Source organism: Euleptes europaea, chromosome 4, assembly GCF_029931775.1.
Source record: "Euleptes europaea isolate rEulEur1 chromosome 4, rEulEur1.hap1, whole genome shotgun sequence".
Classification (NCBI taxonomy): Eukaryota; Metazoa; Chordata; class Lepidosauria; order Squamata; family Sphaerodactylidae; genus Euleptes; species Euleptes europaea.
The window spans coordinates 49,418,545-49,442,310 of NC_079315.1; the positions used below are offsets into that span (position 1 = coordinate 49,418,545).

The 23,766-nt window shown below is 41.8% G+C and overlaps 1 protein-coding gene across 2 annotated transcripts in view; it reads right to left on the reverse strand.

The window, feature by feature from the left end:
* Positions 1-23,766, reverse strand: part of TRPM3 (transient receptor potential cation channel subfamily M member 3) — a 315,268-nt gene that overhangs the window by 88,873 nt on the left and 202,629 nt on the right. For both annotated transcript variants that reach the window (XM_056847836.1, XM_056847835.1), the window contains exon 8: positions 19,338-19,461. In XM_056847836.1, the coding sequence (XP_056703814.1) occupies positions 19,338-19,461 (124 nt within the window). The remainder of the gene's footprint in view (positions 1-19,337; positions 19,462-23,766) is intronic.

Consider the following 23,766-nt stretch of genomic DNA (forward strand, 5'->3'; position numbering starts at 1 on the left):
TCATCCAATGGTCCAACCGCTTCCTTAGCTGGTTTCCTACTTCTAATATACTTAAAGAATTTCTTATTGTTTTGATGTGTTTAGCAATATGCCCCTCAAAATCTTTTTTTGCATCTCTAATTATCTGCTTGCATTTCCCATGTGCAAGTTTGTGTTCTCCCCAAAGGAACCCCGGCAGACCTGATGAGTGCTGAAATAGATTTCCCATCCCTCAGGGCCTGAGTGCATCTTGCTATAATGAAATACTGTAAAAAATACAGGACAGTCAGTCCAGACAGGTTTGGTGGCAAAGCTTTTGATTACTTATTGACAAAAGATCAAGTCCACCAGAGACACCTTAATAATATCTACCGTCATTACTCTATACCTGATGATCTTTTAGATGCTGCCTCGGATAACTCTGCACATGGCAACTGGGTGTTTATGATGGATGCCTTAATTGACAAAGCAAAAGAAATGGTGCATCAATTCTACAACCAGGTTCAAAAAACTGGAAAAAACATTGGAGCAATCCTGTCTTCACATGAAAGGAATACTCTTGATTTAGAAAACTATCAGACATGGAGAGAACTTGAATTGCGCTTATCTACAGGAAAAACAATTGATGCTATTAACCAGCAGAAAATCAGTCAAGAAGAATTGAACTGGCAACAAATCTTGGAATGCTTGATTACTTCTGTCAGAGTTATTGGCATACAAAACTTTGCATTCTGTGGTACAAGTGCTAACAATGGATTTTTTTTGAAGTTTGTAGAATATTTAGCCCTTTTTGATCCTATCAAGAATGAACATTTGCGCAGAGTTAAAGATTAAGAAACAATGTTTCACTACTTAGGAAAAGATATCCAAAATACAGCTTCAAGCAGGTGCTATTAAGCAGAAAATTTTAGCATGTGCAAACTCAGCAAATATTACTCAGTAATTCTGGACTTCACACCTGATGTTAGTCATATTGAACAAATGACAACGATTATACGTTATGTTGATGTAATCAAACCATCAGATAATTAGGTGTCTGAGCCTGAGGTAACAATAAAAGAAACTTTCTTGGGATTTGTTCCACTAAAGGTTTTGATAATGAATAACATGAAAGGCAAAGAAAATGGATAAAAGAGAGTCCTGGACATAAATCCACATGCCTTTTTCATGCTTTTCAATCCACACACTTGGTAGTCAATGATGCTGCTAAGTGTTGTCTGGAAGCAACTAGTTTCTTCAGTTTGGTTCAAAAGATCTACAGTTATTTCTCTGCATCGACTCAGCATTGGCAAATTCTAACTACCCATGTATCAGGAATAACCGTTAAACCATTGAGTCAAACAAGATGGGAGAGTCGGATCAATGTTTTGAAACCACTGGGATATCATCTTGCTTTCAAGTAGTTAACCTTGCCTAGGGCACAAAAAAACCTGGCACTCGCCTTACTTATTTGTCATTAAATTCTGAATCATACTCAACAGGGCTAGATGAAATGCAGCTGATGCAAAAGTAGCAGAGAGGAACAATTTGTAGGCATTCAAACATGTTCTGTCTAAATTGCTGCAAGTCTTTTGCCAAAGATGCAGGGAGAGAATGCTCTGAGCCCTTAGCTTTCTATACTTGAAACCAAAGGATGTGTCAGCAATGTGTGTGTTTACATTTTCAAAAGTCTTGACACTAGTTGAATCCTAATTCTGCTCACAATTGCAATTCCTCTCACCATCTTGCCTTTGATATTATGTCAAGAGAGTGCAGCTCAGTGCTACCACCTGGTGGTTAAATCTAGATATGGCAGGTTTATGGAAAAATAATATGCCACAGGATAAACCCAGAATAAGGTTACAGTTCTATGCACATTTCTTTGGTAGTATGTTCCACTGAAATCAATGGAATGTAATTCTGTGCAAACATAGAGAAAGCTGGGGTATAAACCTACTGATTCTTGAAGAAAATTAAAATTATCTGTGAAAGTTACCTTTAATAGAAAAATGGGAGCTCAGGTCTAGGCTCTTAAAAACACCTGGATGACTGCCAGCTAGAAATCAATTGCACTCATTTTCATCAATAAATATTGATAAGTCTCAGAGTTTATTATGTAAAGAAGAATGGCTAATGCGACCTCATTGATTTTTTTCAAATGCAAACCAAGCGGCTGTTACCGAAAGAAACAGAGTTCCCTAGATGTCCTAACAACATGTTGAATCAAGCTGCTTTCAAATTTTTTCCCCAAACAAAAGCTGACTTAAGTAGGTTAATAGCAAAACAGGAACTGAGTGTCATGTTGAATAAAACATTGAATCATTATCTTTTGAATGTCAACCTGAATTGAAGGTAAAAACATTACAGATTATCAGCTCTCTAGAGAACACCCACTCCAATGCTTATTCTAGGAGAAAAACAACCCCCCGGAATTGCTGCCAACATATTTTTCAAGAAGCAGTCCAAGACATATTTAAAGACACTTGTCATACATTTTATGAGATCTTGAATTGTTCCACAGCAAATCACTCCAAAGTAATGGAAACATGTAAATACTTACACAGCCCCACTATTTTTTTTCTATTATATAAATAATAACTTTGCACGTATTTGTTCAGTTCCAGAATCTTATGCATAGTTCCCCAACCCATGTCCTTCACTTCATTTCAGTGGAAGAAGCAAGAACGGGTACATGAATCTGCCTCCTCAGCTGAACCAAACTGGAAATATTGAGTATAGCAGCAGCATGCATATAACTGTGTTTTTCATTTTTTGTGGTGTTTTTGCTGTCAAGTCACAGCCAACATATGGTGATCCTGTAGGGTTTTCAAGGCAAGAGATGTTCAGAGGTAGTTTACCATTGCCGGCCTTTGCGTAGTGTCCCTGATATTCCTTGGTGGTCTCCCATCCAAATACCAACCAGGGCTGACTCTGTTTAGCGTCCAAGATCTGATGAGATCAAGCTAGCCTCAGCTATCCAGGTCAGGGCATGCTCTTATACAGGCTTGATTGGGGCCAATTATCTAATATGGTGCCTCCTTATGAATCTGCTGTCAAAAATGCTCTGCTGGGTGCTTCCAATCAGTCTTGAGAGTTGTGATGGGATATAAAAATTAGGAGGAGGTGCAAATGCTTAGAAATTATTTTGTCCTGTAAGGTCCGTCACAATATCTACAGCCAGTTGCAATTATCTTTTCAGTAGCTGACTCTGTATGTCAAATAGATACAGAAGTCAGAATTTTTACTGGCTTCCAGTAGCCTTCTTGGTAGAATAAAGGTACCTGCTATTATTTACACTACCCTTAAAAACGCCTTCATCTCATACATACATTTGTGATTTTAATATAAATTGTTAATAATGCAGTTTTTATTAGGATGAAATTACTTATGCAAAACATTTCATCTGATTCTTAACTATATATGACTGAAGTAGAAATCAGCTAAAATAGAAAAGAAACAATGATACCAGGGATTTCGCAAAGCCTTTTCAAAGCCCTCATCTAGGAGTATGGTTTTTTTGAACTTTTTAGATATGTATTCCTGAGTGACCCTGGCTAGCCTGACCTCGTCATATGCTAAGCAGGATCGGTCCTGGCTGGTATCTAGATGGGAGACCACCAAGAAAGTCCAGGGTTGCTATGCAGAGGCAGGCAGTGGCAAACCACCTCTGTTTGTCTCTTGCCTTGAAAACCCTATGGGGTTGCTATAAGTTGGCTGTGACTTGATGGCACTTTCTACCACCACTACTGAGTGGCACAGAAGTGTAGTGGAGGGGAAGTTCATGAATCCACAACTTCAACCACTGGCTCATGGTATATCCTGAAATTCTCATACTTTTGATATGGAATTCTCCCTGCCACCATTAGTGTCCATAACTTAGCATTTGAAAACCAGCAATTGTGGTATCTGTACACATAAAACATGCTGTAATATTTCTGGGTCCAGAATTGAGGAATGATGTAAAACAACTTTAACATGAAAAGCAGCTATGACATCTTGTACAGCAATCTCTATGGCAGTGATACTCACTCCACGTTCCTGGAGAACCACATTTGCAATTCCATCAACCAAAAGAGACATATGACTACTGTATGCCCTGTGCGCCACCCCATCAAACACAAACATACCATAATATAAAATATTACCATAATATAAATGTACATAAACATCCATAATATAAAACATACCATAATATAATGTAATATTAATTAATAATAAATAATATTAATGTTGTAAATTACCAGAGTACCTCTGTGCATGTAGGGTAGTCTCTTCCTAGCACTGTTGAACCTTAGTCAGTTCTTGTGTATCTATAGTGAGGAGAAAGGCTTCCCTCTCTGCCTTCCTGCTCTCTACTAAGCATGAGACACATAGCTCAGGAAAGATAGTGAGATTGCCAAGGCACCCACAAGACAGCAAACCGGCCATGGAAAAGGGAAGTAAAACTACCACCATCCGCCGTGGCCAGCTTGGTCTTTTTTTTGGAGGCTGCCTTGGTGCTAGTGGTTTTACTCTGGGTTACTCCAGATGAGAGGGAAGACATTGAGGAGAAGGGTGTGGAGTTTTGGGACAGGATAGGCACTTTAATTCCATTGCCAGGCTCACGTATCAGGGATGTTCGCAGCTTACCTGTCTTCCTGTCCCTCTGCTTGCAGCTGTTCCAAGGTGCAAACATGTGTCATTCTCAAGCCCCACAAGACAATGGCCTTGCCACTTTCCTGGGACATGGGGTGAGTACTCCCTCTTGGGAGCCACATGTGGCCCTTGAGCCACTAAATATCACAGCTTCAAGGCATGTTCTAGAACTAAGGTCATGTGATCTTGAGGCAAGTACTCAAACTACCAGTTCACCAACACTGTTAACTATAAGGGAATGTCTCTAAATTATAAATTCAATTATTACAAATGCAGTACATTTATAAGAATTTAGATAATTTCTATTGACCCAATTGCAAAACACTTATACACACAGGAAGTCCTTATTAACGATAATAGCAGTACTGAATGCCTTGGTCATTACATTCAGCATCCTTGTATGAATAATGGCAGTAGAAATACTTGCCCTGGCTTTGATTCAAGAAATCAGTTCAATATACATTTAAGTTCCATTTTATGTACAAAAGGATCTGTGCTTTGATCAAACGCTTTCTTAAATTGGGTTCTCATTTCTCTCTCTTGAAATGTGTTCAGCATACTCAAAATCAGATTAGGTAGGTTTATTTAAAACATCAGTTACCCTGGGATAACAACCATTTAATTCATTTTGTCCTCTTATTTGCTTCCATACCCAATGGTGAATCACAGTTTGAGGTAAAATGAAAGTATGCAAACAAGTCCCTGGTTAAAAATAAAACCCCACAAGGGATCAGGTAAACAACAGCTAGGTTAGAACAGCTAGAGGCAGTAGATATAATTTAGAATGGCCTGTGAATTAAATGAACATACAGAGAACCTAAACTTTTAAGCAGGAGGCAGTTACTTGGTTCAGGTATAATATGCAACCATAGTTCATTTAGCTATGGTGAGTTTATCAAACCAGGATTCCACTTGCAGTCATTCAAATCCTAGTTTCTGTCAACAAATGCTGGTTTCTTTGCCTTTACTCTGTGTCTCTGTAGTTGGGGAATAAATGATGGATAGTTCATGAAACCAGCCCCATGAACGCACTAGAAACTTACCTCGCAATTTACACGCATTCAGTACAAAAGAATCCTATATGACTTTAAATTTCTGCTCCCACCGCGCTGCCTTTCTCCGCTGCATTTGAAAAGCCCAGACCGGCATGCTCCCACGCATGCCCAGTCAGCGCTCCAAGCAAGGATGGCGATTGGTCCAGCGTTAGTAAGGGAGGCAGGGGAAGTGCGGGGGTTGGCTGGCAGCAGGAAGTGGGCTGGCAGCAGGAAGTGGATCGAACACGCATTGCATGTTCCCACTTTCAGGCACCGGGTGTGGAGGACGTGTTATTTTTTTAATTCGCCGTATAAGTGGTGACAGAATATGCAAGTCTGTTCATATTAGCAATGACAGGTGGTTTTAGATTCAGGGGATCTAAGTGTCAAGCTAAGCTGATGCAATAACCTGGAAAGCCCCTAGAAGGCCTGAGACTGAGTTAATGAGTTGCACCTGTAGGGTGACTCAGCCTGAAGGTGATGAGTTGCACCTGGAGAGTGACTCAGCCAGGAACACTAATTGCTGCCTGGAGATGGCATCTGTATATAAGTGTAAGACTCTGTGAGTCTAATGTTGGGAGATAGTGGTGGAAAGAGTGTTTAGAGCACTGTGAATAAACAACTGCATTTTCTACAAGCTCTACTGGTACTGGTGGTTATTCCTGGGCATTGGCACAATCTGCCAGCTCCCGCAACAGGGTTATGGGCCCAGTTTGCTACGCCTCACGGGACTAGTGAGAGTAGCACAGCAGCATCCAGGATTCCAGAAGCCATAGAAGCTGTAGAAGCAGTGGGAGATTGAGTGGTGAGATGGCTCAATCTCAAATTCCCTTGGAAAAGCTGACCCAGGACAACTATGCTACGTGGTTGGTGAGATTGGAACATTATCTCAAGAGAGAGGCTCAGTGGGGAGCCATAGAGCATGTGCCTGTAACTGCAGTGGAGCGGGAACGAGACAGTAAGGCTCTAGCTAATATAATTCTGTCAGTAGACAACAGTCAATTAGTCTACGTGTCAGGAAAGGCAAATGCCCAGGAAGCGTGGGAGGCTTTGAAGCAGGTGCATCTTCGGACTTCAGCCAGGACTATCCTCTCATTAACGAGGAGGCTGTACCGAAGCCATAAATCACCCCACAAGCCGGCAGCCGAGCACCTCAGGAATCTAGCGGAGGTGTTCAGACAGCTAGAGGGGGAAGACTTACACACCAGAAGACCGAATGCACATTATGCTAGGATCCCTAGATGAAAGCTACCATGTGCTGATAACATCTCTGGAGTGTATGGACGTGGCACGTTTAACACCAGAGTACGTGTCGGGGAGAATCCTTGAAGATGAAGCAAGACGGTGGGAGAGCCAGGATGAGATGGCCGCAGCCCAGGCGAGACCGCATCCGGTGATAAGAGCAGCTCATCAATCATCGCGGCAGACAGCAGCCCAGCAGTGGGAGGGTCACCCGAGAGAGGGACATCCCAAACAGTCTACTCCGATGGCAACGCGGATGACAACGCCGATGACTTCACCGATGACATCGCCGAAGACACCAGGATGGGAGGCGTTCATCTACCCTGCGCAGAGTTTGCAGCAGAAGCAAGCACGTGGAGCTGGTCGGAGGAACAGTGGCTTCAAGGAGGAACCGAAGGAGTGCGTGCTCTTTGTCAGGAAATGCTTCAGCTGTAGCTCAACGAAGCACTTCAAAAGAGACTGCCCTAATGAGCTGGCCAAGAGACGTCAGCGTAAACAGACTGAACATTCCTCACATACCTCTGTAGTACTGGCAGAGGCTGGAGAAGCAAGCAGCCTCTGGCTAATTGACAGTGGAGCTTCCAAGGTTTTTGTTAACTCTGCTGCAAAGTTAAACGCAAAGAAATGTTCTGCCAAGAGTCATGTAAGTTTATCAGATGGGAAGCGTTTGGAGGTGGCATGTGAGGGGGAGGTGTTTTTTCCTGCGTTAAATCACACGTTCAAGTCTGTGCTGTGTGTCCCAGGGCTCGAGAATAATCTATTAAGTGTTTCAGCCCTCACCCAGGCTGGATATACGGTGGTGTTTCAGGACAAGGCCTGCCTGATTAAGAAAAATGAGGCTGTGTTGTTAAAGGGGCACATTAACAAAGATGTTTATGTGGTGCACAGTGGCTCAGAAGAGTCTAATGCGGTGGAAGCATTAAACCCTAAACCACATGATGGCTGCCAGCATCTCCTCCGCAGGAGGCTTGGCCATACATCATATTCTACTCTTAGGAAAACCCTAGAGGCATTAGGGGGTGAACTGAAGGTAAATAAGTGCAACACTTTCTTGGACTGCACAGTTTGCAAATCAGTGAAGAGTAGGAGGGGTCCAGTGGCAAAAGCCAGCAGCAGGGTTAGTAGCCAACCCCTAGAGCTCGTGCATATGGACCTGAGTGGCCCCTATCCAAACAGTGTGTCCAAGAATAAATATGCATTATGTGTGGTTGATGACAGGACCCGTTTTGGATGGATTTATCTCTTGAAAAATAAGAGTGAGGCTTGTCAAACTATCAAATATTGGCTTGCCAGGGTTGGAGGCAATTAAACCTCAAAGTAAAAAAGATAGGGGTGGAGAATTCTTATCACATGCCCTGACTCAATGGCTGGGAAGTAAAGGCATTGAGCAGAGACTTGCTAATCCTGGGGTGCCACAGGAGAATGGGGTCGCAGAGCGCAGAAATCAATACTTGCAATCAATGATGCAAGCTCTGCTGGAAGACTCTCAGCTCAAACCTAGATTTTGGGGAGAGGCGATCAAGACTGCAAATTACTTGATCAACCGCTTGTGGACCTCAAGCATAAATGACATCCCCTATAAAGTGTTATATGGGAAGAACCCATCTTTAAAGCATTTGAGGATTTTTGGGTCTAAAGCTTGGGTCAATATACCTTTGCATCAAAGAAGAAAGGGTGGCAAAAGGTCTAAACAATTACTTTTCCTAGGCTATCAGAATGCAGCTAAATCCTACAGGTTTGGAGATCCCCAAAATAAGATCACATTCAGCAGATCAGCAAGCTTTGGGGAATCTTTAAACTGGCCAAGGCTGCACGGGGAGGAAAAGGAGCAGGAAACAGTGCAGTTGCCTTTAAGTGAACAGGCAGAAACCCAAGAGGTAAACATTTCCCCACAGAGGACTCCCAGCAGGCAAGCTGCAAAGTCTGAAGATTCAGAAGGAGGGGAGGTGGGGGAAATGGTAGTCAGACATTCTGACAGGACTACAAAGGGTGTAGCTCCTATAAGGTTTGGGTTTGATGAATACTGCGACTGTGCTAATTATGTGTCAATCCATGAACCTGCTAGTTACCAGGAAATTCTTTCTCTGGGAGATAAAGAGAAGAATTTATGGCTTGAAGCGATGGATGTGGAGATGGAAGCTCTGAAGGAGCATAAGGTGTTCAGTCCCACATCACTTCCAAGCGGGCAATCAGTAATAGGTTGCAGATGGATTTTCAAGGTTAAAAGGCTTGCAAATGGTGCTGTGCAAAGAAAGGCCAGGCTTGTTTGCAAGGGATATAGCCAAAGAAAATACCTAAACTATGATGAATGCTTCAGTCCGACGATTCGGGCTGAATCTGTTAGATCTGTGCTGGCAGTAGCAGGGTTAAAGAATCTAGAGGTATGGCATTATGATATCAAGACTGCATACCTCAACGCTCCATTAAAGGAAACAATTTTCATGGAGCAAATTCCCGGTTACAAGCTAAAAGACGGTGGCATGGTGTTAAAGTTAAACAAGGCTATTTATGGTCTCCACCAATCTGCCAGGGAATTGTATAATTGCTTTGACAAAGCCATAAAGCAATTAGGTTTCTCCCAGAGTGTGGCTGACTCCTGTCTGTATTTGAGAAGCACGGGGCAAATCGTGTCATATTTGATTGTTTTTGTAGATGATATTTGTATGGTCACCAGTACAAAACAGGAACAATTGCAATTTCAGAAGGAGTTGAGCACAAAATTCAAGTTGAAATGCTTGGGACCAATCCAAAGTTATTTGGGGGTGGAATCCCTCCAGAGACAAGGAGGGATTTTATTCTTTGTCTCAACCAAGAAAAATACAGCAATTGCTGGAGAAGTTTAACTTAGCAAATGCAAATGCTGTGGATACCCCAATGGTCACAGGGTATGTGAAAGATGAGACAGAAGGGCAAGAGGAGTGTGACAGAGAGCTATATCAGTCTCTTGTCGGTAGCCTTCTGTACCTTGCTTGCTGGACAAGACCAGATATCTATCAAGCTGTACACTGTCTCACCAAACGAAATATGTCTCCAAAGCAAAGAGACTGGAAGGCTTTTAAGCGGGTTCTTAGGTATTTAAAGGGCATCGTGGATAAGCAGTTAAACCTGAGGGCAGAGGGAGGAAGTCTGACAGCGTATGCACATGCATCCTGGGCAGATGAGAACGATTCCAGATCAACAAGTGGGTACATCTTGTTTCTGGGGAAGGCACCAATTCACTGGAAGTCCCTTAAGCAAACATTCGTGGCTACTAGCTCATGTGAAGCAGAGTATAGTGCCATTAGCGAGTGTGTGGGACAAATAGAATGGTTTGTGTTCTTAATGAAAGAATTGGGTGTAAATGTATCTCTGCCGGTACAAGTGTTTTCAGATAATGAAGCAGCGCAAACTCTTGCTAACGAGCAGTCATTCCGTGGCAAGAGCAAGCATGTCAAGATAAGGTATCAAAATGTGTCAGCTGCAATAAACAATAATCTGATAACAGTAATGAGATGTGCAGGTGTAAACAATATTGCAGATCTGTTCACCAAGGTGGTGGATTGCAACAGATTCTTGCAACTGTCAAAGCAAATATGACAAACTTGAGAAGGAGTGACAGAATATGCAAGTCTGTTCATATTAGCAATGGCAGGTGGTTTTAGATTCAGGAGATCTAAGTGTCAAGCTAAGCTGATGCAATAACCTGGAAAGCCCCTAGAAGGCCTGAGACTGAGTTAATGAGTTGCACCTGTAGGGTGACTCAGCCTGAAGGTGATGAGTTGCACCTGGAGAGTGACTCAGCCAGGAACACTAATTGCTGCCTGGAGATGGCATCTGTATATGTGTAAGACTCTGTGAGTCTAATGTCGGGAGATAGTGGTGGAAAGAGTGTGTTTAGAGCACTGTGAATAAACAACTGCATTTTCTACAAGCTCTACTGGTACTGGTGGTTATTCCTGGGCGTTGGCACAATCCGCCAGCTCCCGCAACAAGTGGATGCACTTAATGCGGCGAAATTGCGCTCTGGAGATGTCCTCGGAATCCTTTGGGTAAGTTGAAGTGGAACATGCAAGGAAAGCCCGCAGAATTCAGAGCTGCAAATGCGCAGTGCGGACATGGCTCAGGGTAGGAAATGAATGGCTTTGTAATGGTAGCAAGTCCATATACTGTGGACTATGTAACCTATACGAGGGTCCCAGGAACTGTTCCATGCTCAACTTGCCTCGGCCAGGCTTTTCCTTTGTCTGTCTGGAGGCTTGTACTGCTGATCTGTTCTTTAAAAACAACATATAAATAAATACATGTTCTTTGTTATTTACATACAGCTCCTGTCTCAGTTATATCTGGGTTCTTCTTGGTCACCACGATATTTACCTCACAGCAGTGAATCCAAAGCCTTTACACTTGCTACCCTACAACATCTTGTAACTGAGAAGGTTTATAGTTTAAAATATACCTTGTTCCCCAAAATAATAAGAGACTGTGTGGGTCCCTTTGGTTCCAAGAAAGGGCCTGTCACAATCTGGCACACTATAACTCAGCTTTAGGTTTAGGATGCCCCATTTCAGTTCATGCAACATCCACTCTTAGTGCCCTTAGAACTTGGGGAAATTCCATAGCTCAGTGGAGGAGAATGACTTTTGCATGCAGACTGTCATAGGTTCAATGTTTAGCATCTTCAGCTAAAAAAATAGATTGCTGGGTTGGAAAGGACTTGGCATGAATCTTTGAAGAGCTGTTGGCAGTCAGAATAGACAGTTTCAGGTCTCATGTAACCTTACTCAATAACTGGTTCCTTACAACCTTGAACTGACAATTCCTAGAAATGCCTTGATCAGCCCTGATGCTTAAATAAACCCTACATGAGTTCAAAGTGGACCCTTATTTAAAATTTTAGTGCTTGAAGTGTTATCATGAATTGGTAATATGCAGTCAGTTTTCAGACATTGTTTTTTAAAATGCTGACATCTAAAGAAGTGATCAAACATAAGGAAGGTACCAGCATGTAAAAGGAAGAAATTTTCAAGCTATTAAAACAAAAGCAACCTCTCTTCCTGCCCCTCAGTGCTTTCTCTATTTTATATCACAGTTTATGAATTTTCCTTTACAACACTCCATGAGAAAAATGGTTATTCAAGCGTTCCCCAAAAGTTATTTGGCATATGATAACATTAGGTGTATTCATCCAATGGAAACATTAAACATGATAAACATTGTTGATAGGGTCATTGTGAAGGACAGAAGGAAAGAGGAGAAATAGTTTAAATCTAAGCGCTGCCTCCAATATTCCATAATCGTGTATGGAAAATAAGGGTAGGAAATGAATGGCTTTGTAATGGTAGCAAGTCCATATACTGTGGACTATGTAACCTATACGAGGGTCCCAGGAACTGTTCCATGCTCAACTTGCATCTGACCTTTCTGAAATATGGAAGGTGATGATGGGGATAAAATTCAAAGACGTGGGAGAAACTAAATTGGGCTATGAATTTAAAGGGCTTTAAAAAATTTTTTTACATTCTCTAATTTTACGCACTAGGAAAATCTAATATAGGAGAGTTTCACAAGGCTGAGGTTTAGAAATGTTTGAGTCAATAGATTCAGAGACATCAATAAAGACATAACAGCAATTAAAAGCACATTGGTTGTCTCTTTTAACTATTCTTTTATATTCCTGCTAGTGACACCATGAAGCAACTGCTGGAACATGTGACTACTTTTTCACTTTAGGATAGGCCTTTTCAACAAGATTATATGAATCGGTAAAATCATGAGATTCCATTATGAATACAAATGCGGCTGATGTTGGCAAAGGGAGTAAATGTAAAGCTGTCAAACAAGAGAAAAAATCTTCATCAATCATGCATGCCAAATAGAGATGGGATTGTCTTGTTTCCCTTTAGCTAGAGACTAATTAAATGTTTTCCTGAGCTCCCTTAATATGGATGTGTGCTCCTGGGAAGAACTCCCTTTCTCAGAATACTGATAGGCATCTGTCAACTAAATCCCTGTCCTTATATGACCATATCTAATATAATGCAAGGGCACTCCTGAATCCACTGAACCCAGCAGTACTGAAGGAGAACAGCAACTACCTATTAACTCAGGCTAGATCTCAGTCCTGCAAACACTCTTGCATGGTTGTCTGAATAACACTGAATATTTCAGTCAAAGGGGTTTTATTCAGCCAATGCATTTTTCTCAATATCATTTACCACTGTTCAATATGGTCCTTTTACAGTGCAATCCTATGAAGAGTTACTCCTGTGGGCTTAGACTGGAGTATCTCTCCATGCAATTGCACTTAAATTACTCAGCAAAGAAGTATACAGGCCAGTCTTAGCCAAACTAAATAGAGTTTCTTGAAGTTAGTCAGCCCTTCAATTAGTTTTTTGATTCACAGTTTATTATTTTACCAATGGCAGCTTTTTCTGTGGATAGAACAATAGCACATTTATGTAACTTTTTATGACCCTTGACCAATTAATTTTACAATATGACTTGGTTCATCAGCCTTTTTCCAAGGAGTAGATAAAAAGAAATTAAGCTTCAACTTGATTTTTCATCAGTGTTGTAAATGTTAAAAATGAAGTTAAAACAAAATGTATTTAAAGTATATCTCTGGCAAGTCATTATCAGTGAATGTAGTATTCTTTGCTGTTCTAAGCTATTTATTCATGTGCTCAAGGCTTGGTAAAAAACACACACATTACAACAGGGGTCCCTAATAGTTTTGAGCCTGCAGGCACCTTTGGAATTCTGACACTGTATGGTAGATAGAAGTACAAAATGGTTGTCTCAAGAGGCAGAGCTAATCACAAAATATCAGGATGTGAGGTCATGCATAACTCTAATAGTAACCTTTCAGCATTTCAAGCAGAAGCTTTGTTTAACAGGATGCCTTTTAAAATGAACACATAGTTTAAAAATCATTTTCTTGCATAAATACAGATTGCCTTCCATCATGCAATGAAGATCCTTGTGTGGTGATAGAAACTGCTGCCAAAGCAATTTTTAAAAATCTGCCCAGACAATCAGAACTCAAATGACCAATCAGAAGCCCTGTTGGCCAAAGCCCTACCTGGCCTGGCCACTTTCTAAAAACACTTGGTGGGTGCTAGGCAAGGTGTCAATGGGTGCCTCGGTGCCTACGGGCAACATGTTGATGACCCCTCCATTATATACCTCCATAAAATACCTGTAGCAATGAATACGAGAGCAACTTCAGGATAAAGCATCTGCCCTAGACCCCTTTCAGTCTGGTTTCATGCTGGATTATGGAACAGAGGCAGCACTGGTGGCTTTAGTAGATTACCTCCCTCTAAATGTAGACGAAGGTAACACCTCTCTGTTGCTCCTACTAGACTTGTCAGCAGCCTTTGATACAGTGGTTCATGCCATCCTATTGAAAAATTTGGAGTAGGGATTAGGAGCTGTGCTTTGGATTGATTGTAATTGTTCCTTAGGGGCAGGACTCAGAAGGTTGCTGTTGGGGACAAATTTTCTATGGTGTAGGACCTATCTTGTGGGGTTCCACAAAATTCAGTCTCATCCCTCATGCTAGTCGATCTCTATGTCAAGACCTTAGGAGAAATCATTAGTAGTTTTGGAACAGAATGTCAACAATATCATGACAACACGGAGCTATATATTTCTTTATCCAATTCATCTTGTGATATGGTAAAGACTCTGAACCAATGTCTGACAGCTGTAGTTAAATGGCTAAGGGTAAACATACTGAAGTGAGCCAGCATGGTGTAGTGGCTAAGAGTGGCGGACTCTAATCTGATGAATCGGGTTCTATTCCCCACTCCTCCACATGAAGCCTGCTGGGTCACCTTGAACCAGTCACAGTTCTATTAGAACTCTCTCAGTCCATGCGGAGGCAGGCAGTGGCAAACCACCTCTGAACGTCTCTTGCCTTGAAAACCCTACGGGGTTGCCATAAATCAGCTGTGACTAGATGGCACACACACACAAACACACTGAAATGGAATCTTGACAAGAAGAGGTAAGGTTGGTTGGGAAGGCTGAGGTCCTGAAGGACATGGCACTCCTTACTGTTGAGGGAGTCCAGCTGATTCTCACAGACTCATTTAAAAGCCAAGGGATGATGCTTGATTCATTTTTATTGCTGGAGAAGCAAGCTGATGCCACTTTAAAAAGGTATTCTTCAACTCTGCTTAGCCCGGAAGATGGATCCCTATCTAGCCTCAGCTGACTCGGCTATGTGTATCCAGGCTATGGTTTCTTTGTGGCTAGACTAGTGTAATACACTGTACATATTTCTGCCCTTAAAGACAACTTGGAAATTACAGCTGGTTCAGAATGCTGCGGCCTGGCTACTATCGGGCACCAAGTAGAATCTGCATATCACTTTCTGCAGACACTCCATGGTTACCAGTCAGATATCAGGTTCAATTCACAGTGTTATGGTTCTTCCATTGTGGAATGGTCTCCCCGAGGTTATTTGGAAGGCCCCCAAGCTCCATCATTTGCCAAAGTGTACAAAACAGAAATGTTCAGGAGGGCTTTCTTGTTGAAGGAGCAAAGCTGAGGAGTAATGGTTCAGCTCAGGAGCTGACTTTTATTAGGGATAGTCTTTCCTACACAGATTATCTTGTTGCTTTAAGCATAGGTTTGCATGCATTGGTTGGGTCCCCGCCCCCCATTCTGCAATCCCAGCCCAGCTACATTTCTCTTCTTACTAGGAATCTTTGCTGTTAAATTCAACTATTATCATATCTTGCAATCTGCTTCCTCACTGATTGAAAAGTTTTTTAAAAAAAATCATACTTGCAATCCTCCTTGGGTCCCAGTGAGGAAGGCTGACTATCAATGAAATAACAATAACAATGTCATTATCAAATTAATAGGTTGAGTTCATCTATATTTTCCTCAGAGACAGTAAACAAGAGCCAGTTCTATTTAATTATGCCAGTGGCTATATCCTGTACAGTGGATCTCTGTTTCTCTTCTCTGTTTTGTACAGCATTGAGCACTTCGTTAGCATTAAATACATGTTAAATAGGAGAAGCAGGGCAACCCTTTCCACTGAATTTGAAATCTGAGTTATTAAGGTCGTTTATGCATGGGAGTTTTACCTGAGGTTTGTTGCTCGCTGGACCCACACTTTCCTGTTGGAAATCTTTGCACCAGCAGTCTCCAAGCTCAAATCAAGTCCCCACCACTTTAAATGCTGCTTTGTAATTGGCTCACTGTGAGAGAACCCCCCCAAACCCAACTGATGCACAAAAAAGCGTTTTAAGAACAAAAAACAAAAAACGGAGCAATCTGAAAGGGAGCAGAGAAATCCTAGCCTCAGTTTTAAAAAGGCTTTCTTCTGCTCAGAATGAGCTCCGAGGAAGCAGGAAGCATTTGAATCCCTGCCTCTTTACACGCTGCTTTGTAATTGGCTGTGAGAGAAATCAGGCTGGTGTGTCCCACGCTTTGCCTTATGCACGAGGATTTCAACTGGGCTGAGCTCAAGGGAGAGGGAAGATTCGGGTTAATAGAGAAATGGGAAGTTCCAGGATTTGTGAGGGCTGGCAGCGAGGTCGTCTCTAACGGACGGAAAACTCATGCATAACTCCAAGGAACAACCGAGACAGACTGGGGGCAAATGTGAGTGAAAGTACCCATGCATAAACAACCTAAGTGATGGGCAAACTCCTTCTCACTGTCTGAAATCATAGCTGGATTGCCAATTATGAGCATCATGACTGAAGGGCTGGGGGGGAAAAGGTGCTTTTTTGAGACTTTTAAATTGGCTCACAATATTGTATGTGCGCTAAATATGCTGTTCAAGAATCATGGGCACTAGTGACAGCTTTGACACAACTAAGCAAATTCTACTAGAGAGAATGCACCATAATAAAAATGCATTGAATTATCCCCAAAGCCTTAGCGTGAAATGGATTGCCACATGTACATACATACATTTTATCACAATGCTGACACTGAATGATTGTTAGTAGTAACAGCAGCAGCAGTGCTTAGAAAGTACATTTAGGATTCAGCTCTCTAGATTATCTAAATACTTTCAGGAAATTTTAAGGGGTGTAATAATTTACAGTGCTCCATGAATTTATGATGCACTATGAATAATTTAAACAGAAACTCAAGCCATAACTCCTTTGTTGAGTTACTGATCTTCTACAGCTAAAACCAAAGGGAGAAATTACTTCTACAGTTTTCCATTAGTCCCCTATTATTTGATCTGCCATCACCTTCTTTACTTCAATCACCTTCCATCAAACAGTTCAGTTCTGGCCTGAGAAACAGCAGGCTAGTGTTCTGAGCAATGGCCTGCTCCAGTTCAATAGGAAAGATTTCACATGTAAAAGGAATAATAAGCCTAGAAAAATGCTGACTTGAGATACAGGCATTCTTAAATTACTTGGGAAATGTTAACCATGTTCATAGATCTTGAACATAGATAGGGGTTGCGAGCTCCAGGTTGGGAAATACCTGGAAATTTTGGAGGTGGAGCCTGAGAATGGTGGAGTTTGGGGAGGGGAGGAACTTCAACAGGGTATAATGAGGAAGAATTGGTTTTTATACTCCACTTTTCTCTACCTTTCAGGAGTCTCAAAGCCTTCCTTTCCCCTCCCCACAACAATGCTTTGTGAGGTAGGTGGGGCTGAGAGAGTTCTGAGAGAACTGTGATGAGCCCAAGGTCACCCAGCAGGCTTCATGTGGAGGAGTGGGGATTCAAACCAGATTCTCCAGACTAGAGTCCACCACTCTTAACCACTATGTCACGATGGTTCTGCAATGCCATAGAGTCCACCTTCCTAAGTTGCCTTTTTCTCCAGGTGAACTGATCTCTGTCACCTGGAGATCAGTTGTAATCCCAGTATATCTCCAGACATCACCTGGAGATGGGCAACCCTACATGCAGATGAGAAAGGGGTGCACATTCATGCTCCTTCTACAGCCCCTGCTCATACATTAAATCCTTTTCCCATCTATGAATCACTTTAATCATGGTTTAGTGTTGCAACTGCATAAGGCTAACCTGGATTGCCCAAAGCATGGTTTGTAATAACTTCCAAGTAGGGATTTGTTCTACCAAATTTATCCCAGTGTTTTGGATTCTATGTTAGCAGAAATAGCTGCCAGAGTTGTTTGGTACTAATGTTTTTCAGGATGCACTCACTAAAGAGAATTATATGAAAACCTTTTTGATGAATTAGTTAGCTTTAAAGGTCCCCCCTTGAGCAACAACAGCACTCCTCCCAAAAGAAAAAAAAAATCAGCAGAAGCAGGTTTTATTATTTCAGTGGTTTTAGAGTAGTTTTCTTTCATGAAGAAAAAAAAGCAGAGCAAAGGATCTTTGTGAAAATAAATAATTATTCAGGAGTGCAAGAGCAGGAAAAAACAGATTCCCAATATTTCAAACTGATGGGCAATTGCACTTCTGCAAAATTATTTTTTAAAAATTCATAAATTTTCACAATGCTCTTCAAAATTGAAGTTGGCACATTTTTTCTTTTTTTTTCTACAGTCCCACTGTTTTGAGAGTATTAATAAAATACTTGTGCTGATTTTTAAAAAAATATTCTTCCTATAGAATTGTTTGTTTCTAATAAGATAATGATTTATAATCAACTTTGCAAAAGTGCAAGGCTTTTTTATATTTCAGTGCATACATATAATCCATTAACAACATTATGAAAGTCTAAGTTACAGATAGAGGACCCTGAAAGGCATAAGAGAACAGTGGGATAATAACACTGGAAATGGGAGACTTTTCCCTACTTTAAACCATAGATTCAAATTATAGTCTTGAGGCAATCCTGGTTATACTTAATCATGGTTATCATGATGTAGACATAAGCATTAAAGCAAAATTGTGGAAGGGAGGAGCACATTCTCAAATCTAAAAGATATTTTGAGTATTTCTATGAAGGCCAAACCAGACATTACATTTTTGGGCGAGTTGGGTCTAGGTTTCCCTTAACCAACTTGCTTTCTTGGCAGCCACACAGCAGCTCTAGGGAATGCCATTTTAAAGATCAGAGGGGTCCCTTTTGAGCTTGGAAACGCAGTGTGCGTGGGAGGGACAGGCTTCTGCCCACCATGCCATTTTCAAAAGCAGATATAGCCTGGGCAGGGAGTTATTTACCTAATGTTGGAAAAATGTGTGCTTGGAGTACTCCACGTGCTGCTGCAAAGTTATGTAAATAATTCCATGTTGGGGCCATTTCAGCTCTGGAAAACAATGGGGGGAGGGGGAGGGAAGGAGCCCCTCCTCTCCCCATGCCACAGTTTCAAGCCAAAAAGGGTTCCCTCTGCTCTTTAAAATGACATTCCCAGCAGTTGCTGTGGGGCTGCAAGGTAAGCAAGTTGGGTTGTGGGAGCCCAGACCCAACTTGCCCAAAGACATCATGTCTACTTAGGCTTTGAGACTGGAAACATTACACATCCATTGGACCAATTGGTTTTATATATATATCTAGGAAATGCCCCCTTGCCAGTGCCTACCAGTTCCTTCTTCTTCATGCACTCCATGAGGATTATGAAGAGATGCTGCGCCTGGGTCCGGGTGTAGCTAAAGGTCTTCTGGATGGTAACAAGCAACTGATCCCTCAGGGATTCATTGATAAGACTGAAATCCATAAAGTGAGAGAACACTTGTTAAAAAAATTCTAGCATGAAACAAGTAACATATGCAGGACTGTTGTCTGTGTGGAAGCAATTGACTGTCTGAGCCAAGGAAACCTAAATTATGTGTCAAAAGCTAAATTCAATGACCTATATAAATCAGTTAATTTTTATAATTTTTGATATTTTGCATACGTTTCCTGCTGTGGTGCTCTGGCCTGTGCCCCTTTTGTTCCCTGGGTGACCTAGACACTTTTATCTGCCCCTCATAGGGGTAGCCTGTGGGGTCTGAAGAGGGAGCTCTGGCGGGCCTCAGAATAGAGCAGGGAGAAGTTGAGCAGTACTTCTTCCCTGCAGACTTGGTCTGCCCATCTGTCTCTCGCTGGGCTGGGATGGCCAAGCCTTCCTTTTCCTCCTTGGCCCAGGCCATGGCATTCCTTATATAGGGAAAGGCCTGCCCCTCTCCTTCTCCCCACCTAGCCCCGCCCCCTCCGGAAGGCATAAAGGACGACCTGGCAACCTCAAGGCTGGCCGTTCCACCCCTCTCTTGGCCCTGCCCTTGCTTCCGGCTGTGGTCTGGGGCCTCTCATTTCCTCTGGAGGCCTGAAAGCTGGATCGCCAGCTTCCTCAGACTTTGCCCTCCCTCCTGGTGTCACATCGCTTTGCTGGGTTCTGGGGTGGGGCCGAATGCTGGCGTGGCCCTGATGCTGCTGGACAGATGTTTCTCCCCGGCTGGGCCTTCCTCTCCAGGTGCAGCTGGCATGGAGGTGAGTTTGCCCGCCACACCAGGTGGAGTCTGTGGGGCTGGGAGTCCCAGGGCAGCAAGTGGGGCCCATGTCTTGGGAAACCTGCCTATTACTCTGCCTTGGCCAATCATAGGGATGGGGACAGAGCTGCACTGACACCTCATTATCACCAGAAATCTTGTTCATCAGTAATTGCCCACATAGGTTCAAGCCCATCTGCTCAGCAATAAAGGCTGGAAACATACTCTTCTGAAAATGAAAGCTGAGATTTGCAGGAGACTGAATTTTGCATGCATTTTGCACTTCTCGTGCATTTGCCCTTTTCCCTGGCATACATTAAAAATGACTATAAGGTAAGAATGTATCAAATCTGGCATGTTACAAATATGTTCAAATAAAGAGAAGGCAAAAGTTTTTTTTCAGGCCTTTTGTATAATACATCAGTTTAGTTTTTTGCATCAATTTGGTTTCAGTTCATTATTTGGCAGAAATGCTTGGAAATTTATTCACTGTTATGGCATTCTGTCTGCAGGTGATAAACCATGGATCAGCTGCAGTTTTGCACTGCCAGAATGTGCTGAACACTTCATTCTGCCAGCAGGTAACAGAATGTATTAGAAAGTTCATTTATTGTGGCACCTTTGATCCATTTTTAATTGCAAAGCTTCATTATAAATGAATATTTAGTTACTCTATTCCCTATCTGAACATTTCACTCAATCAAAACACAACATATCATCTTTTCATACAGTGCAGTGGTTCCTAATGTCCACCTTTTTTACAAGCTAAAAAACCCCTTGCTTTCAATGCCATAGGAATCTATCATCTCATTAACCTCCTTCAGACAACCTAGTTTAATGTGGTTTTCTCTTTAAGACCCCCCTCTCCTTCAGCCAAATGAGGAGTCCTGCATAGGTCATATATCTTTGTTACTGAAACAGTATGGGACATTGGAGTAATCAAGCATTGGTCTCCTTCTTTAAATTTTAAATTTAAATTTCAAATACCTTTATTGGCACAGTACAATCTGCAGTATATAAAAAGGATAAAAGTTAAAGTAAAATTGATATAAATCATTCCTTAATGTTGTGATTCTGCTTTCGACTAGATTCCCATTGGTTGACTACTATCGTCAGAAATTTTGCCACGTTTTCGGTTGTCTCAGGGTCCTTATCAGCTAATAGTTTGTGATTATTTTTGTATTATTTGAGGAGAAGTTCAAAACTATAGGTTTTATTAGGTTTCCTCTTGGGGAATCATAAAGATGGCAGTCCAAGAGAATATGAGACAGGGAGTCAGTCTCCTTCATTAGTCCAATGCTCTGTGGATCCCACTACTTGGTGACTGAGAAAATGACTGCAATGGGGGAAAACGAGCACTCTGGAGCCATAAGAGAGAATTGTATTCAAATATTTATGTATACATTTTAAAATGCTTCCTATATGGTTTGATGTGTTTCCTCCTTCCACCAAGCAATATGCTCTATGATTATTGTATACTGTAGATGATATACTGCAATGCGAAGTTTCAGATGGGGTCTCATCAGTATGTGCATGGCTCTTCATTGAAGGTAGATGAGGCAATAGACAACGCTGAATAGATGCTGGAAGTAAGTGATGGACTGGACCAGTGTTCAATACTATATCAAAATGTTACTGGTGTATTGGCCACTTCATCTGGGAGTTGGTATTCCCAGACATCATACTGAAATGCCATTCTAAGCGTTCTATGCCATTCTAAGCACCCTACTAAGTCCATTGAAGTTAGTGCCTTTGATGGCACTGTTAATCTAACAATGCTGCTTTTTATCTAGCATTGCTCCTGAATACACAGCTAACTTCAATGGCCCAACAATGACCTGGATGGCCCAGGCTAGCCTGATCTCATCAGATCTCAGAAGCTAAGCAGCGTCGGCCCTGGTTAGTACTTGGATGGGAGACCACCAAGGAATACCAGGGTCACTACGTAGAGGAAGCCTATGGCAAAGCACATCTTTTAGTCTTTTGCCTTGAAAACCCTGCTGGGTTGCCGTAAGTTAGCTGCAGCTTGATGGCACTTTACACACACACACACACACACACACACACATACACACAACTATGGCCCAAAGCATCGTTTCCTTAAACTGGTTCGTCAGGTCCTAGATAGCTCCTAGATAAAGACGACCTACCAGGATGATGTATTGGAAATTCCTACTGTAATGCCTGGGCAGGGTGGACTGCCTTTGAAAATTGTTCCAAAACTTCAGATAGAAAGAACTTTTTCTGTACTCAGATTGGCAGGAATGAAGAGCAAGGCTTTCTCAACACTATACCTTTTCTCCAGAACTTCCACCAGGCTGACTGATTTCATCTTCTAAAACACAACCGAGACTTCCTTTTCCACCAGATATTTGGTGACTGAGGAAGATTACTATTTTTAACTAACTTTCCTCTCACTGCTGTTTTTATCCTGTAGTTTTTAATAGATTATAATTTCTAGCATAGTTTATAAATATTTACTTCGTGTATTTTATTGCATTTTATAAGCTCTTTCTTTTGGGGTTTTTTCTAGGGCAGGATATATTTAAAGAAATAAGCAAAGAAATAAATACCACAGCTGTTTTTGCCAAAAAATCTCTAGACTTCTGTGACAAGGCAATTACTGGTGAGAAGGCTGACCACAGAAACTGTGAGTGCAGTCCTCCTTGGCGGATGAATCAGTATAACTCTGCGGATTGGATAATGCCCTTGTAATCTGCATTATCTGGTGACTAATTTCTGCTATCCTGGTCAAACTGTGACCAGCATACTGAAATTTTCAGCATACTGAAAATTAGCACCCTTTTCCAATAATTCCCAGAAGTCAGAGAACAGGGCATTTCAATTTTGATTAGTTGGCGTCCAAACGTATATCCCTAGCTGCTATCTCAGGGTGATTGCATTACACAATCACCAGCAATTTCAATTTGTCTAAGCCTAGTCAAGAAATTTTGCATTTGAAATTAAGAAGCCTGCACATATCTTACAGGGATCACTTGAATATTTTTGGGGGGATGGGTGTTAATAATGTATTGGCATCAGAACAAAATATTTCATGAAATATCAGTTCCTGTAGACAATTTCCTGTAGCCAATGGAGAGGCTACTCTACTTATCTATAATGTTCATCAAGTAGTCACCTGTGCAGTCACACATGGGGTCTGCACACATGTAGGCTAGCCATGCAGAATTTTAGAAAGCTCCTTGCAAACGGAAGGTGCTCCTTTCCCTGTTCTCCATTTGCCAGTTTCTGACCCTTTTTGGTATGAAAGAGAGGGGGGAGGAATACCCTTCCCTTAGTTTTTCAAGGCTGCCATTGGACAGAGAGCTTTTCAAGATGTATAAACATAAAACAGCTCATACTGGGGCCAGAGGGAGTGACATGTGACTGCACAGGTGACCACTCGATGAACAAAAGTTACAGGTAAGTGCAACCATGTTTTCATCATGTTTTCATACTTTTGCAGTCCCACACAGGAGAATAGTGAGCTGACTTACCATGTGAAGGAAGGCAGGTGTGAGCTCTAGATGAATAAAGATGAAG